General features: G+C 46.2%; 1 protein-coding gene across 2 annotated transcripts in view; it reads left to right on the plus strand.

The window, feature by feature from the left end:
* Nucleotides 1-18,676, plus strand: part of eipr1 (EARP complex and GARP complex interacting protein 1) — a 50,853-nt gene that overhangs the window by 1,571 nt on the left and 30,606 nt on the right. For both annotated transcript variants that reach the window (XM_085256417.1, XM_085256416.1), the window contains exons 3-5: nt 3,400-3,532; nt 6,263-6,419; nt 18,201-18,300. In XM_085256417.1, coding sequence (XP_085112543.1) covers nt 3,400-3,532; nt 6,263-6,419; nt 18,201-18,300 — 390 coding nt within the window. The remainder of the gene's footprint in view (nt 1-3,399; nt 3,533-6,262; nt 6,420-18,200; nt 18,301-18,676) is intronic.

Below are 18,676 nucleotides of genomic sequence, written 5' to 3' on the forward strand. Positions count from 1 at the left end.
ATGCAGGGGTGTCCAACTCCAGTCCTCAAGAGCTGCTGTCCTGCCATCAAGGATGCATCTGAAAGCTGCAGGACTGGAGGTGGATCCCTGGTTTGATGTGTTTGAAAGCACTCAGCAGGTTCAAAGGAAAGGACGCAGGAAATCAAAGTTCAGTGTCTCTACAGACCTCCAAACCAGGGGTCAGAGGCCAGATATGTAAAGTAATCAGGACTTTCTGTGTTAGCATCCTCAGAGACGCTGTGTTACAGGCAGCTGAAGGCTTTTATTCACATGGTTTATGAGTTTGTAACCATGTTATAGACTCTATATTCAGCTTTAAAGATATTGATGATTAATTATGTGTTCAATGGTTATATTTAGAATTAATATCAGCTCCTCTCCACATGGACGTCTGAACTGTTTGTGTGTTTTCTCTGTGAAAACGTGTGTGTGTGTGTGTGTGGTGCGTGTGTGTGGTGCAGGAAGAATGAGAGCATGCATGCACATCTTGCAGAGGTCATTACGGAGACAGATGACAGAAACAGTTGGCTCTAAACGGGGGAGAAATAATTAGCTGTGTGAAAGCGAGGGAGAGATTTGTGCCTTGAATAAGCGAGCCTGTTTCCTGGCAGACGTCAGTGTGAAAACAGTCTGGCACCGAGCGCAGACGCGCTGCAGTCCAAGTCTTGTTTAGCGAGGCTAACGCGCAGCTCGTCGGGAACGGTGACAACGCGTCCCGGTCGATCTGCGGGATTTCTTATTGCATGCCCGAGCGCCGTCCTCCTAAACCTGCTGCAGATTTCAGTCGTGCCGCTCGTTTGTTCAGCGGGCTGTTTGCTTTAAAGGCCGACGGTGAGACGTGTCAGTCCCGATGACATCACAGGACGGTCAGCTGATGCCATACCGTGAACATGTTCCAGGACCTCCGGCTACACACATGCAGCAGATCTCCGCGTGACATGAAACAAAACTGCGACCAGATCAGTTTTCACAGTCAGACTAAATCATCACTAAAATCTTGCATGGCTTCATGAATGATCAGCTGATTCTGGTGGAAAGACTGACTGGTGTAACCTTGAGTCGGTGATGGCTGCAGTTTGTGATCCTGCTGGTTTTACTGGTGTGTCGCGCTGCAGGGCTGCGGGCCTTGTTCTAAAGTCTTTGTTTCCTGGGTTTCGGGGGGACCATTGAATCAGGAGCGCGGTGGTCGTCAGCACCGGTTCGCTCGGTTTGCTTTGAACTCCCATGAAAACCATTTTTCCGATTGCCATTTCAGCCCCGACAGCTCGTGCTACACCCGTAAGCCCGCTGCCCTCTCCACCTCCCATTAAGCGTAATGCGGAGTGGAAGTATCTCCACACGCCGAGCCCCTCTCAGATCCCTCAGAGACCAGTCGCTGCGGTGACAGATCGTGGCATTTAAGGCCGCTAACGAGATAAAGCGCCCGAGCTTGGCACCTCTCGCCCGCTCGCTGCTCCTCCTGCTTACTGTCATCAGTGCGGCTAAAGAGCTTTGCTGCAGGAGCCCGTGACGCGGGGTCCACGAGCCAGGCTCGTGCATCCCTCACCCCCCTGTATTTTACCAGCTCCTCCTCCTCTTCCATTGGCACATAATTAAAAGCGCTGGGCCGGCTGCCCGAGCGGCTGAAGGCTGTGAGTCACTCTCCAGGCTAGGAAGAACGGGGGATAAATCACCTGGGGGAGGAGGGCCGGGACTTCTGTCTCCTCTCTCACCTAGGTTCATTAGGGGGGGGGTAGACCCTATTACCGGGCCCTCCAATTACCCTGTCCCGCCGGCCTGAATTTATTTGTACTGCTCCCCCACCGCCATAAAATTATAACTTTGCCTAATAATTTTTTGCTCGTCGCAGTCCAACTCAAGGTTAATAGCCGCCGAGCTGACTTTGAGGAGGCTGAAGGATGCTGCCACTCCTCCTCCACCTCCTCACACCTCCTGCTTTCATCCTCTTGTTCAGCCTGTAAAAGTAGTGCAGGCGAGGGGAGTGGAAGTGCCGGGAAGGAGTTATTGTCCAGCACAACCCCATTAACGATCCCCCGAGGTGCCGTAAGTGTCTTTCTTATGGGAGAAACCTCCATTAATTGTCTGATCAAACCTTGAGACCCTCACTTTTTTACTGCGGCGCGGGCCCTGAACCGCATTCAATCGAGGACCCTCTCAGAATAGATTTCCATCTAATGAAAGGAGCGCAGCGAGGAGGAGTTTCCATTAACTTCTCCTGGATAAAACTTTGGCTTGTTTGTTGAACTCGTGCGCTGTAAAACACTCAGCGGTGTTTTCAAGTGCGCTCCACGATTACTCCAGCTCACAGCGAAGGCACTGCGACTCGTGCCGGAGAGCCTCGCTGGGACGCCGAGCCGGCTGCACGCTGGCACAAAAGCTGGTGAAAGGAGGCGGACATTTGAAGGACGTTAAACGCAAGAATTCACTTCTCATTTCACGGTGAAAAGTGCAGGGTCAGCAGCACGTTACCCCCAGAATCAGCTGGTTTCATAGTAACTTTAGCCGCGGCACATTTTACCTTCAAACTATCAGTTGTTACAGAATTACACACGTGGGTCCAAATTTGGTGCTTTTTGATAGTTTTTCCAGCATTTTTGGTCCATTGTAGCTCCATAACAGGATACGTCCACGTTACGCCTTCGCGGCTGGAAACATAAAGTCTGTTAAAGTTGGAGCCAAATCAGTTTAACATCCACCCTCAGAGATAAAAATCTGCTGTCGCTGATTCGCTCTGGGTCAGAATCATTTTCCTTAAATTCTTTCTGCTGATAAATGGAAAATGAAACAATATTTTCTTATTTGTTAAGACGATTTTAAAGTCTTCATTTCATGTCTGATAAAGTTCGCTCGCCGCCTGTTTAAGTAAAGAGAGTCTGTGAGATGAAGCTTTTGTAAGCAGAGCTCGGAGAAACTTTGTGAAGTTTCCTGAGGAAGATGGGAGAGTTTACAGTTCAGGTGCTGAAGATGGCGTCACAGGCCTCCTGAAACGTCCACAGTGTCCACGGAGAAGGATGAGAGGGATGACACGTGTCATCTCATGTAGCGCTGTGTAAAGAGAGCCAACGCCGCTGAGCCCTCATCGGTTGGCTTTCCTTCCCCGACGTCTCCAGCGTGAATCCAACAGCTCCTCTCACAGTGTCTTAATCGCTGCTTTGAAGGCCAAATCGAGATGAAGATCTTCAGCCGTGTGAAGTTTACGGGGTAAAAAAAGAAAAAACTGAACCAAAGCGACGTCTGCCTTGAAATTACTTTTACTGTCACATTAAAATAAAAGAGGAACTTTCTTCTTCTTCATTCGGAGGAATCAGAGGCGCTTTGAACTGCAGTCGGTGTGAGTGGAGGGAGTTGCACCGGGTGTTTTTCAGCCTCATCCTCAGCACATCTCTGCTTTTCTTTCAGATCCACATCATTGACTTTGATGATGAGAATAACATCATTAATAAGAACGTCCTTCTGCACCAAGCTGGGGAGATATGGCACATCGGCGCCAGTCCTGCAGATAAGGCTGTGCTTACCACCTGCTATAACAAAAGTGAGTCCCACTGTTTCCTTCTGTCTGTGGCTCCATTCGCTGCCTCTTTATGTTCCTCTTTTTTTTCTGTGTGCATATATTACATCCTCCTCTTTTTATTTCCACTTCTTATGTCTAATGACCCTGTGCAGCCGCGCTGTCCTCACAGGCCTAACGTCAGCAGCTGCGTTATATATCAGACTCTGATAGAATCGATACTAATCTGTGAACACGAGGAGCCACGTGAGTCTCGCTGTGGCAGGATGAAGGTCACACAAACGTTTTGTTGATCTTTATTTACAGAGAGTCTGCTCGCACGGGCCCGCCGGTAACCGGTAAAATGAAAGGAGCCGAGCGGGCCTCGGCTCTCGTGACAGGAAATGCTGTTTTATTTAAATGAGTGCAAGTTTCCACTATGACGCACATCTGTAGGAGTCTGGGAGACCGACTGCTGCAGATTCCCGTTTCTCGAAGTAGCAGCTGCTCAGCAGGTCGCAGTTTGTTCGCATTCTCCAGGAACGGCGACGCAGAAACCCCAGATCACCCAATCACAATCTGTCACCACAGGACGCACCATCTAATCTTCATCAATAATCAATAATAAAGATGAATAATGTTTGAGTATTTTATCCATCAACTATATACTGAATGACTCGTTCACTTGCATTTAGTAGAAGCTTATATGAGGAAAACAGCTGATAAACGAAGCATCTTTGGCGTGAATCAGAAAAATCTGTGCTCAGAAAGACAAAAACCTGAAGTAGAAGATGAAGACCGATGTCTCCACAAACCCGACAACAAACAGAAGGAAAGATGTAGCAGACGCCTCAGGCAGCACGACACAGCGGGTAAAACCCACGGACCCAGCTTTAAACTGAAAACTGGAAGGACCAAGATCCCCTTCAATAAAAGGTTGCACGGGCGTTTCCCACCAGCGAACCGTCCCAGTGAGCTGCCGTCGCTCTAAAAGGCTTTTTTACACAGTGAGCGAAAAAACTACACGAAATTCAGAATTTTTCAGAGTCAAATTCGTCGTGAGGTGTACGCACACCGAAAGCGAGAATGCGCCGTGAATAAACCGGAGTGGACGAGAATCAGTGACGAGCTGATCCTGATGTTCCTGAATGACAAAAAAGAAGAAATGCAGATTCTGGTTCGTCTTCTCAGGACCGGGCACAGCAGGGAGGAGTCGCTGGTTCAATCCCAGAGTCGTGCATGCTTCAGGATGTCCGCGGGGCAGTCGGGAATCCCTCCAGAGAGCCGACTGACCCGTAGCCATGTGTCTGAGGTCAAACAGGTTGCATGTTTCAGTCCCAGTGAGCGTTTTTGAGCTGTGAGCGCACTTGTTGCCAAATGCAGTGCTCTAATTGGTCAGATTTGAGACACCACATCATCGCTGTGAGTATCAAAAACATTTTTAACACACGAGTTGTGAGCTTTATATTAAGCACTATAATAAATATCACGTGACCCACAGCTAAGAGTGCATGAATCCAGCAGATGTTTTTGTAACACAGCCGTCGCCCCCTGGTGGCCGTTAACTTCCGGACACTACGTCGATCTTTTAGGATGGTTTTTGTTTGTTGCGTGAACCCAGACGTTGCGTCGCTCGCTCGTTGGTGCCCGATGCCCTCTGGTCTCGGTCGCACTTCAAAACGAACGTTTGAGTCTCCCCGAGACGTTCGCCTGGATAAATAAAGGCTTTTAATAAAGCTAGACTGGTGGAGTTTGAGCTCCTCTGGAGGATAGAAGGCGGAGAGGAGACAGCCGTGTCAGGTGGGACTCGGGGCGGATGGCTCTGGGACTGGGTGTAGTCTCCACGCTCCCCCCTCCATCTCCGTGTTTCTGTCAGCTGAGTTCTGCACGCTCGAGTTCACAGGATGACAGCCACGGTGGACGGCCCACCACGCGCCGCTGCCCACACCGACACCGGCGCAACCCAAATATATAGAAACACAACAGGCAGCACACTGCAGCGCATTAATGCAGGGCTTGCACAGAGCCCCGGCGTTTGCTCGGCCGCTTAGTCCGAGCGCAGGCTCGTCTAAAACCACTCAGGAAATCTGTGGACTCGTGTCGCCATGCTTTTAATTTGACAAATAGGCCCCACGCCTGCCCACGCGCTGCCAATACATACACCAAAAAGAAATGAGTCTTTCTCTCCCCGTGCTCTCCACCCGCAAACTTTTAGTCCAATTACCGTATGACTGTACTCTACTCTACATTTACTCCTCTGGTTCCAATTAGCAGCTCCAGCCCTGGCGTGGATGTGCCAAAATAACTCGTTTATTATGTGGATTAGGAAGAGAGTATAGTCACATTAGTGCCTGTACATCTCACGCACACACTAACAAAGCTTATCCTTATGCTCCAGTCACTGGTTTAACCTGCTTAAGAAGCCACCGGGGATCGTTAACGGTTTCATTTATTAAGCAGTGATTCAGCTTGAAACTGGGTGACAATGAGGAAAAATAGAAATTCAAAAAACAAACATTAGCAGCGCTTAGAGGTGGACTACTTTATCCACCTGGAATGTACTCTATGCACTATGTTTTTCATGCAACACTTTTTATTTCCAGAGTTTAATCAAAGTTGAAAGTTTGGCAAAATGTCTCAAAATATCCTGATTTAGATATCGGGGACTCGGACCACTGTCCCCACAGTATCAGTAAAACAAGAGCACCCTCCTCCCTAACACTGTGTGTGTGTGTGTGTGTGTGTGTGTGTGTGTGTGTGTGTGTGTGTGTGCAGCTAGCGACAGCAGGGTGGTGTCCTGCGCGGCCGTGTGGCGGATGCCCTCTGACTGGGAGACAGGAAACCACGAGTCACCTGACGAATCCGCCCACAACCCCCAAACCCTGGAGCTGCTCTGTCACCTAGACGACAGCACCCACGGCAACGCTGCCTGGTAGGTGTTGCCGGGGAACCGCTCAGAGTCGTGGCACAAATGATGCAAGAGCTCCTTTGATCCGCAGTAATGTGTTCGACTGCTTATTAGAAGACGGGGTGTTAATAATAGACTCCAGGACGACCTGCAGCTCACAGAGAGTCAAATAAACGACAAAAAACAGATTTCAAAACTCCTTTAAAGCTTTTCTCTCAATTCAAAATATCTTCAGCAAACTTTACTATCAAACGACACACTTGTGAGCAAAACTCTGCACGGAGCACAACGCAGGCTTTCTAATGAAGGAGGAGGCTGACTTTGAAACAGAGCGGCTGCAGGCCGCTGTCAGGCCTAAGATCAACTAGGCCCCTAACCCAGCAGGAATGTGAGTGTAGAGCTGCAGGTTCAAGTCTCTCCGGGTGTTTGCACTGTCATAAATAATGTGATCATTTATGTGTCTTCATTTGATGCTCCCAAAGCTTTATTAGATATCACATATTTGAGAGCGAGGCAGGAAGTCGTCATAATTACACTGTAACAAAGAGTCAGCCTTGGATTTTGTAGCTTTTGCCTTTCTGCAGATACTTGACATGAAGTTGAGGCTCAATAAAGCTAACACTGGTATGTTAGCACCAAGGTGCAACCTCTGCAGCTGAGCAGAGAAGCTCCAAAAGCTGCAGTTCCTCTAACGTGTGTGTCCTCCCGCCTGTTAGAAAGTCCTTAATTACAGATTAAAATGCTGTGTGTGTGTGTGTGTGTGTGTGTGTGTGTGTGTGTGTGTGTGTGTGTGTGGCAGAAAGAATTTCGAATGGCCGCCTGAGCGGCGCCCTATGAGTCCCGGTCCATTTCATTTCACTCTGGTTGTAGTCACGGCCCGATCCTTTTGTCTTACTGTCAGAGCTCCTCGCCATAACTCAGAGCCCCACGAGAGCCAAAATCAATGCCCCCCCACCCCCCCGCCTTTACTCCACTCTTCATTGTCCGCCTCATGATTGCGATCATTTTTAGAGGCACCAATCAGTTAGTGTGATGCATACTGCAGGTGTCTGCGAGGGAGAGATAAAGATGGAGGAGGTGAAGAAAACAGAAAGATGGAGGGTAGCTCAAGAAAGGAGACGAGACCGAGGAGATTGAATTTGTGCAGTTCTGTGTGTGAGTGTGAGTCTGTGTGTGTGAGTGTGTGTGTGTGTGTCAGAGGGCAGGTCAAGCAAGGCTGCTGGGTAGAGATTGATGTCTCTGAGCTCCACCATCTTAACACACCGAGAGCTGTAACCCTCACAAGGGCACCAAACTGTGTGTGTGTGTGTTGTGGAGTCTGGATTCAATGCTGTGAAGCCTGTAGCCTATGCTGTGCACTATTGGCTTCTCTAGATGGATGGCTTTGGTCTGTTGCCCACCTCCTCCATCTCTCTGCTACACACACACACACACACACACACACACACACACACACACACACACACACCCACACACACACACACCTTATCTAGTGTGGACTGTCATTCTGCACTGGTCAAGAGGGGACCAGTATTTCCAGTATTTTTAAGAAACAAAATGTAAAAAGGAAAATTTATTTTAGATCAAAAAAATACAAAATAACTGCAAATACAAAAACCCCCAAAACAAAAGCAACCCCGGCCCATGTTTACCCATCAGTCTTCCACAGATTGTGTTACAGCGCCACCTGCCTGTAGTCCTCATGTGATGTGAAGCTGTCACAAAGCTTGGTGGAAAGCTCTCCTTCCTTGCAGGCTAGCAGCTACATGGAGCCTGCAAGGACAGAAGGAAGGTTGCTGCTGCTGCTAGCACTGCTGTTGTTAGCCACAGTGTGCCATGCAATGTGACATCTTGTATGTGCGTGGTGTTGTTCATTGCATCAGCGATGTGTAACAGCAGAACCTGCAGGAGTGCTCGTTTTGACCCCGTCCTGCTAACAGCAGCAGGGATTGCAAAGACGTCATTTCTTCAACAAGTTGTTTTTAACTTTTTTGTCATTTTAAGGACATTTTGACAAAACGAGCATGTGGGATTAATTTTGGCTCTTTATTAGTTTTATAAATGATGTGGATCATTTTGTCACAGACGACAAAGCTCAGATCACATTAGCTGAAACCATCTGATGGCCCACTGCTCCTCCATCGCTCACGCACTCCCCACTCTGCCACGGTGAGCCTCTGCTTGTGTTGGTACATAGACTGTAGTCAACAGCAGTTACGGATTGGCTATATATAAATGATATACATCAGTAAATAATATATATCTTTATGACCATTTAAAATATCGCTATAGAAAATTACACATTGCTGTAATTTCTGCCCTCTGGACAAATAAAGAGCTTCTGACAGTGATTTAGATAAAAACTGATTGCAGCTTGTGGCAGGATTGTTCTCTGTGGATCATCCATGAGATATGTTTGATAAGTCATTTACAGCAGTTTAAATACAGGAAGTCACTGTTAGCCACGCCCTGTACAGCCCCACAGTAATTATTAATCTTTTCTCTAACTGTATATTTAGTCATCAATCACAGCTGTGCCTGATTTACTAAAATGAATTTGTTAAAAATCATTTAATCTCATTTAAAGCAGGACCAACACAGGACTGGAAGAATGTCCTCACTGTCGGTCCTGTGTCTGTGGATTTGTAATGACACAGCAGTCCACGGTTAGATAGCAACGCAAGTACACACACACACACACACACACACACACACACACACACACACACACACACACACACACACACACACACACAGTGATAATGCTGGCAGCTTGCACCACCCATGCATGTTTGTGTGTGTAAGAAGACAAAGAGTAAAGAGATCTGAGTTCTTATGAGGCTTTTGTCTGTTTTGTGTGTTTGTTCACCTGCTTGTGTGTCCACTGTAGCGTGTCCGCATCCTTCATGTGTGCGTTTTCCGGTTGCCGGCAAGTCACTCCACTCTCAGCAACAATAACACTTTTTTCTTCCCCAAATCCCCTCATTGTTTGGGTGGGCAAACATTCGAGCCTCTGCCCGTCGTGAAGCGTGCTCTGAATGGAAATATCGGCAAAGCACACCCAAAAAAATAAAAATAACGGGACTAAACAAACCTCGGGAAAAATCATGTTGTGTTTTTTTTCCCCCCTCTTCCTGCACTTGGTTTCGATTGGGAGCCTTGCCAGATGAGTGCATCGATTCCCGTGGAGCCATTTGAGCCAATCACGGCCCTAGGAGGGAGCGGTAAAGCGCAAAAGGCAGCGAGGTTGATTTTCTAAAGTGGGGTGTGACAGGAGGGGGTAGGAGGTGTTTATGGGGTGATTGTGTGTGTTTGTGCGCACACACACGGATGCAGCCATGTGTGTTATTGTTGTGTGGTCGTTTGTAAGGCCCGATGGGCTCTGCTCTCTGTCTGCGTCCCAGCCCCGTCATGCAAAGAGTCTTTGTGAGCCTTATTTTCACTGTGAGCGTCGCCTCGTCTCAATCAATTGGACCCCCGACGTGGGCTGTCATGTGGACTATCAGCCGTGTATGTGTGTGTGCGTGTGTGTGTGTGTGCAGGCGCTGGGCTGAAGCTTGTAGCTCTGCTGCTTTTTTCCCGTCTGTGACGGCAGCTGCTGCACAAAGAAATAATCTGTCTGCGGCTGAGCTCGCAGTTACCTTAAATGGTAATTCCAGTTTATTGTGAACCCCACCTCCACCTGTATCATTACAGGTGGAGGTGGGGTTTGGCTGTTTTCCACAGGGTGGTTTATGGGACTCCTGCACGGTCGGCACTGCAAAGCAGACTGAAACCTCTGGGGCTGAAAACTGAAGCTTTCTAGCATCCAGGACACAAAGACACACAGGAAACAGTCCACAGGTGGAAGATGTTAAAATCAAGCGGTGTCCTGACCCAGAGGGTCTAAACATAAGGCCCAGGGACCGTCACAAAAAATCACCTGTTGCTGACATACAGCCAAATAAACGTTAAATAACAGAACAGTTTAGGTTTTTCATTGTGGAGGTTTCTATTTATTTTATTTTTTTCATTCGGGATTCTACTGTGAAGGAAAAGCAGGACTGAAAACGTCTTCTTTTAAGTTCCAGGGTAACGTGTGTCTGTAAGTCTGAGCTGTGCTGACGGCGTTCTGACTGCTTTACACTAAACAAAGGAAACAGGTTTGAGCCTGCGTCATGGTAATAGCATGTAAATATCCAGATTCTTGACTCTTTTCAGTTTGGGTGGAGGTTGTAGCTTAGATCGTCCCACTGGTGATGTCAGGAAGTGAAGTGGTGGAGATGCAGATGTGGCGAGTTTGTACGTAGCAACACTGCATTTGTCCGTCCGTCCTGCAGCTCCAGATGCTCTGTTTGTCCCTGTGTTCATGCCCAAGAAGGACCAGGGAGTATTTGTGTTGGCTTCTCTGTAACGGGGGATTAAACTCATATGGATGCAAAGCACAGCAGAGTGGGCGAGCAGAGAGAGAGTGCATGGCTCGACGTGGATATATGGGGCTGTAAAAGCTCTCCCAGCATACATTCCAGTACACAGCGTGCCAGCTTGTTGCAGAGCTCAAGGTCAAACGCACATAACTTGGAGTGTTTCATAAGAGAGAGAGATGGAGGGAGGCGAACTGTCTGCCTCTCAGTATTGCATGAATTAATTGATCCTACAGGGAACGATGGGCTGTGAATCCCAAAGCGGAGTGTGTTTTAATTGGTCCTGTGGTGTGCTGAAGTGTGTGTTTAGGAAGGAAGGAGCGGTGGTATCGAACATGCTGCAGTCGCTATCGACAAGGTCTATGTGGAGCCCTCAGTGTGTGTGTGTGTACTTGTTTTGCTACATTAAGGGGACAGAGTGTTCACAGGGCTTTTGTGGGGACTTGCCTTTCTTTTGGGGACACAAAGCATCAATCGATTGATCAGATGTTACCTTTGATTGTTAGTTTGGCTTCCAACAGTTACAGTTGGGTTCACGAGTTTTTGGATTATGCTAGCTTGAGTAGGGGTTTGCTTAAGTCTACCCTTGAGTTAATCTTATCCGGTCGTTAAGTGATGACGTGACGAATCCTACTTCTGGGCCTAAAGTAGTCTGCGTTTAATATGGCTTTTGTGTTGTTAACATGTTTAATGTTTTGTATTTTCTTCTATTTGATCTCAAAAAGCTCCTAAAACAGTCAGTGATCACTGTTGACCTCCCTCGGCTTTTATTACCACTAATCATTTATTTAAGCTCGGTTTTTAAAACCTTAGGATGTAACTACAGCCCAGCCCATGCAACAGTATATGAATGACTAACCTCGTATTGTGGATGGATTATCTCAGTTGTTCTCCTGGCTGAAGTTTGGTCCTTTTACAGCATCCTGCCATGCGATTACATTTGTTCCTGACCACCGAGAACACTCACGTTAACTTTTATCGAGTGGAAAAAAGTTATCTTGTTTATATTATGCTAACATAGCTGTGTCGCTAGCGGTCACGTAGCACATCATTATATACCAGCTAGCCAAACTTCAGTAACCCTACAAACGTCACTGCTGTTTAGTTTTCTGTCTTCATTTATGTTGGAAGTGATAACAGAGCTGTACGTTTGAATTTGTTTCCCAAACCCCGCAATCAGGACATGCTATATTGTATTTAGATAGAAGCTAGCGAGCTAACTCCCTGCTAACTTCTAACTCCGTTAAATGTCATAAATTCCGTTTTCATGGATGCCTGGATGTTAAACTCAATTGTTACACCTGGTAGAGCAGAACGCTGATCATTTTATTAAAGATGAAAGACTTTAGACAGTTTTTCAACTCGTTTGATATATGGACCTGCAGCAGAGTTTAGGCCCAGACATGGCTAGTGACTAGAGATGGCACGATACCACTTTTTTATGTCCGATACCGATTCCGATATCATAAATTTGGATATCTGCCGATACCGATATGAATCCGATATAGTGTGTTTTAATCAACAAAACTGTTTTTTAAAATATCTTGCTGCATTTTGTATAAGTTCATACTCAAGTTTAAAACAACAACTACACTAAAGCTATTCTGTTATACCTGTATGCAAAAAAAAAAAAAATTTCATAGTTCAGCAATACTGATCAATCTAATAAACTCAAACCTACACCATCCTCCCTATTCTGGTATTTTAAAGAGTACTTAGCATAAATATTAAGCAACCTAACTAATAGGGTTCCAACTCCCAGCAACAACAAAAATAAATAAATAAAAAATAGGGAACCACCCCTCACGCTCCACCTCATGATGCTTAACCCTTTAAGACCTACCATAGAACCAAGTCCGCCAGAGCTTATATTATATTTTTACATGCTGTGGAACCATTTTTGGGAGCATTTCAAGTTGCTATACATCAATACAACCATTATAGCCCAGATTTTAATAATATGTATTCATTAAGTGCATAGTAATTACATAAATTGCAAAAAAGTGCAATAAACTACAAAAAAATTGAAAATCGTTTTCGCTTTTTTAACATATATTTGTAGTTAGAGAAATTTAAGAGGCTAATCCCGCAAAAATATAAATACAAAAAAGTTGCACAAAATAGTTTCCCACCACAGGAAATTTATTTTGAGTGTCTTCATAGTTTTATTTTTGAAATACACCAATTTTTATACACTGCAGGAAAAACGAAAATAAATATTATACTGCAAATTTGCAAAACAGCAGCATATGCATCAAAATAAACTATTTCCAGCAGTGCAATATGAGTCCTAAGCATCCCAGAAACGACACAGAAAGTCATAAAGTCAAAGATAACTTTTAAAAAGACGAGTATAGGCCCTGAGGCCCTGATAGTAAAAAAGACTACATTTCCGCGAAAACGACGTCACTTCCGGTTTCGGGCAGGTAATGGCGGAAATGCAAAAGTTCGCGCTGACGTCTATTCCAACGTAGGAAGTGTTATGACCAGCTGATTGGATCGGTAAAGCGTGTTTCTGGAATATTATGTTTTTGTTCCTGCAAGCGCTTTTTATGCAGATTTTGCAAAGCTTTATGTGGAAGGAAACCGTGACCTAGGACAAGCTGATGGCATAAGATGTAAGTACAAATCCTCCGGTTTCATATGCAAAAAAAATTTTTGCGCTAGCTTACGTGGTTGCAGTGCTACCGGGATTTAAAAATAGTTACGCAAAACAGAGCGTGCCCGCTCCGATCGGCTGTAAAGGGTTAATCGACGTAATCAACCTTAATTTGATGCAGTGTGGAAAAAAATGCACAGAAATCAATTATTTTTCAAGAAATATTAAATAGATTCAACATCTTTCTTCAACAGAATTGCAGACTGCACAGATGGTACCTTCCCAAAGGAAAAAGTACTATAGCTTACTAGGGTATATATATTAGACTTAATAGTCACTATATACAGTAATTGACTTCTATTCATTTTACATCAAATTAAAACTTTGGGTGTCAGATAATTATTTATTAAAAGCTAGACATTTTAAATGAGAATAAGAAAGAAAAGTATGTCTTTGTGCCCCCTTTTCCTTGTTAATGCCCTATCGGCCCCCCTGGCTAAACTTTGCTAGATCCACCCCTGCACAGTTACCAGCTGTCAGCTACGTAGAAAAAGATCCTCGAGTAGAAAGTAATAATAAATACATTCTAACAACAGCTGATCAAGCTTAAACGTGGTTTCCTCTTTCTGGTGCAAAGTGGGCCAAAAACAAACCAGAGAGACGGACTCGCGACAGAAAAGCCGATCAGCTGATCATTAAGCAGTTTCATGATTGAAGTAGCAGCAAGAAGAGGCAGTCGCTCCATATATCGTTTGTTAAGCTAAATGCAGGAAAGCTTTACAAACTTTCAGAGATGGACTTACACACTTGCTTTACTTCTCTCGGGATAACTTTGTCAGAGATGAAATGCCGGGTTGCTAGCGAAGCTCCAAATGCTATCCAGACCACCGACAGGTCCCGCATGCCACAGCCGCTCTATCACGTGATGCATACTGCTCCGACGTGCTAACGTTCTGAGGTGAGTTACGGCGTGTTGCAAGTTTTGTGAGGTGCTTTCGTGATATTTAATGGATCGGATTACATTTTTTATTTTTCTCCGATATCCGATCCAGTAATTTAGGTCAGTATCGGACCGATACTGATACGTAATATCGGATCGGTCCATCTCTACTAGTGACGTCAGACTTAACGACCGGATAGTGAATTCAGTTTTACGTTTTGGTTTTTTTTAGATTGAGATTAAACATACTAAAGAACTTGGTTGGGAGGATTATTCATGTGGAAAGATTACTTGGTGTGATACGTGCTGCTGGTATTTACTACCTCAGTGCATATTCTCTGTTTCTAAACAGTGGACGGACAGTGAAGTGTTATCAGTGAAGATTAAGAATAATCCAGGATGAGCATCATGTGATGAGCTGTTGCACCGTGGATGGATGCAGATATATTCGTGCTCTGCTGTCCTGTAAAATGCAGTGTTTCCAGATTATGGCCCATCTTTGTTTTCACTTGTAGTTTGTTGCAATCTGCTCAGCCTACCGTTTAGCGATGCAGTTTGTTTATGGCTACATTTAGTTGTCCGGCCTTTGAAGGTGGCCTGCTGCACAGGTTCTTCACCGAGTGTGAGAAATGCATTAAGGGAGATTTAGAAAACCATCTTCCCTTTCAGGCTGCAGGGTCTGACTGTGAGTCAGTGTGAAGTGCTCCTAAATGACAAAACGAAGGCTGCGTGCTGTGAGTGCGTCCATGACTCGCTGCTCCTCAGGAGGGCAGTAAAAGCCGCCCTCAGCAGCTGTGATTTCACAGCCCTTATAAACTCCCCTCCCTCCTTCCGTCGCTGCTCCACCTTTTCTAATAGCACTGTGCGTATTTGAAGCCTGGATTAAGCCCAAAAGCAAACTTTAACTTCCCCTCCTTTCCCCTGTCATTTCTTTTATCTCCCCTGAACACTCTCACCTCCTCTCTCTCCTTTTCAAACGCTGGCATTGTTGCTGCCGCTGACAGATGAGTCCAAGGAAATGAAGTTGTCTAATTGATGAACTCCTTAAATAAATGGCATCATTTAGTAAAGCTCTAATCGCAGCGGTTCTCTAGCCGTGACAGACATCCAGATCTTCAGCCAGACCACGTCTGCATCGCGCTGCTGACATTTTACATCCTCTAACCCAGATTAGACGCAGCTGAAAAGTCACACTAAATCAAAACCCTAACGAGCATATAGCAGCTTTTCCCGGCCAAGGTTGTATTTAGCTTATTGCCAGGTCTCTGACTGCACTGACACATTGCTTTTAGAGCTGGCAGGACTCGGGTTAAAAGCAGAGCTTTCTCGCTCGGGCTGTCGTCTTTCTTTGACCACGCGGTCGCTTTCTGTCTCGATTTAGCTGCTAAACCATCCAAACTAAGAGGAGGGAACAAAAGCAAACAAGTATCCAGGGAATGATGAACAACAGTTAGTGTGGTGTGCAAGGTCTCTCCAGAATACAGAGTTTAAGTAGAGCGCAGAGGAGAGGCTCGCCTAAAGAAGCTGCAGCAAAAGGTCGATACTCTGCAGACGGGCGTGCGCAGGAGGAATCAAAGCGTGCAGTAAACGCTCTACTGTACTTTACTGCTGCAGAGTAGACTGACAGAACTGGGTCCTCTGTGCTCACCGGGCTGAGCTTATGTGCTTTTGTCACTCTCGTGGCTGTTGTGCAGAAAGCTGCTAATGTGACTAAGAGCACTCACAGAGCAGCGTTTAAAGTGCACTAATGGGCTTTTTTCTCCTTTTTATGAGTGTGATCAGAAAGTCCTGATGCTGATTTGATCAGATCACCTACTCGTGCACCTCTGGACTGGTCTCGGCACTGCTGCCATCTTTAACTTGTCCCGATGGTCCCTGCACTTGTCGGCGTGGGGATCCACGGTAACGCCCTGAGACACCGGAGGGACGTTCAGAGGAGATGGATCTGAAGTTCAGCGCGTGCCTTCTCATAGCGGTTCAAAGCACCGTGAGCACTCAGGAGGCCTTATGGACGCGCAAACACAAACTTTGTGTGCCGTGTGAGTGATGTCAGAGTAGCAGCCGTGCTTCAGAGGGGCCAGAGGGGCGTGGCACGATGAGAGCGTCCAAACTTAAATTGTGGGAGGAGTTTCACCTGTACGAGTTTAAACATGGCCAGGGTTTCTAATAATGAGATGAGCGTATGCTCAGCAATCAAACACACACTGCGTGATGTCACCGTGAGGGTACGGCTGGCATACCGGGACAGCCAATCAGAAGAGAGTTGTCTTTAAAGAAGGAGCTAAGGCTGCTTGTTTCAGAGGGGCTGTGCTGAGGATCAGTGTGAGATACAGAAGGATTATTATGACCTGTGGATCATGCAAAGCTGCTGTAGGAGAGCACGTGATACCTTGTCACGATCTATTTAGGCTAATCATGCTGGAAGCAGAGTGCACCAAAGGTTTTACCTGACTGAAGCTGTGCTGGAGGCGTTCATGTTTCATGAGCACCTGAGAGTCCGGAGAGGCAGGAATACCACAGTCGTCATAGTGCCACCTGCTGGGAACAGCTGGTTTATGAGTTCACCCTAAATTGTGTTAAAGCGTGACTACAGCCTCGCTCCAGCTTTATTTAAAAATCTGCCTCCAGCATCCGGCTCCGGTTGTTTGTACCCGACAGGCGGATTAAAGGATTTGGCATTTTTTAAAGGTATTATTTTTCTTTTGTTTCTGTTTGGTGTGTTTGGTTTTTCTGTAAATGGGTAGGTCAATACCAGTTTGGCGCTCCGGTGAGTATTGGTGGCAGCAGAACAGCGTGTGTGGATTTGGCTCAAAATAAACTACAGCGAGCTTATGTTAACAAAGGAGCGTGTAGCCCAGTGCAACAGAATGACTCACTGATGGGTTTTCAATAGTTTAGACAACAACAGGGCTCCATGGCACGGAGGAGTGAGGCGTATCGCAGCTCTGCTACACAGAAAATCACCGCTGATGGTTCTGCTCTGCTCCTCAAAACTCCTGACATCATTAAACGCAGATTCAAAGAACCTGAAGTTGGTTTTGTTTGCTGGAAGTACAAGCAACCACTGTGATGTCATCCACACCAACAATAGCATGTTTGAGGTTTCACTGCCAGAGATACGTGCTAATATGAGCTGACACTTCATGGATGGTACAGGTAAACTCACAGCAGCCGCATTATTGATCCGAATGGTCAGATGGTGACAAAGATAAGAAGAAGAGAAACACGTGATGGACACAGGAAGTAAACAGACTGGTGTGCACAGAGGGTCAGTTAGCAATCGAGACATAGGTGGGAAGAATAAAGGTGAGTCAGGCGGTCGGGGGAAAAGAAGAAAGAACTCAAACACAAATGACTAACTGTAAGTAAAAAGGAGGGCAGCATAAAACAAAAGTCCAACCAACATCCAATGGCAACCGACAGCTGCCTGTGTCGCCGTGCAGCTGTCAGTCAAAGAGGCCACGCCGCTAATAATGCAAGATTTAAGCCTTAAACAGCTGTTGTGAAAGAGGAAATGATCTAAGAGTCCAAAGAGTTTGTGCATCAGGCTGTAAACATGTTTGTTTCTGCTCTAAAGTTTTAACATGAGTCTGTGGGGACCGACCCCCTGCTGCCCCTGCTGGACACTAGAGGGACTGCAGGTTTCGAGGTCAATCCTTATTATTTTAACTGATTTCTTATAAATTTTTTTACTACAAATGATTTTGAAACACATTCATCTTCTTTAAACATGCAGAACACAGCTGTGTGACCATCGCTGCGGATGTCACAGACCCCGCCCCCTGTGTGTCTGCAGCATGTTTGCGCTCGATTTGACTGTGGCCCTGTGCTTCTGTGTTTGTGTGTCTTTTGTGTATGTACAGCGTGCTGTGGGAGCCCATGGGGGACGGCAAGCACATGATTTCATTGGCTGATAACCATGCGCTGCTCTGGGACCTGCAGGAGAGCTCCACACAGGCCACGGTGAGGAAACTGTAAACCAGAGGCACGCACGCCGTATCGCACAATAGCTAACTCATTATTTGATAACTGCCATATCGTCCTGGTGTTATCAGACGCACACATCCTCCCTGTGTGCGACAACAGCACAGCGTCCACTATTCATCCTGACACACACACACACACACACACACACACACACACACACACACACACACACACACACACACACACACACACACACGTGCACTGTGGCTGCTTTAATATTATTCTGGTCAAGCTGCTCCTGCTGTGACAGTAATAGTCTTGTTTAATACGTACGAGGGAAATCGCTCCATCTCCTTTCACAGTTCACTGAAGTAGAGCTGCTGCAGTTATACATTAAGTTTCACTTACAGGC

The sequence above is a fragment of the Mchenga conophoros genome, linkage group LG19, assembly GCF_057382185.1.
Source record: "Mchenga conophoros isolate Kocher_MC1m ecotype Shallow Benthic linkage group LG19, M_conophoros_male_GT1.1, whole genome shotgun sequence".
NCBI lineage: Eukaryota > Metazoa > Chordata > Actinopteri > Cichliformes > Cichlidae > Mchenga > Mchenga conophoros.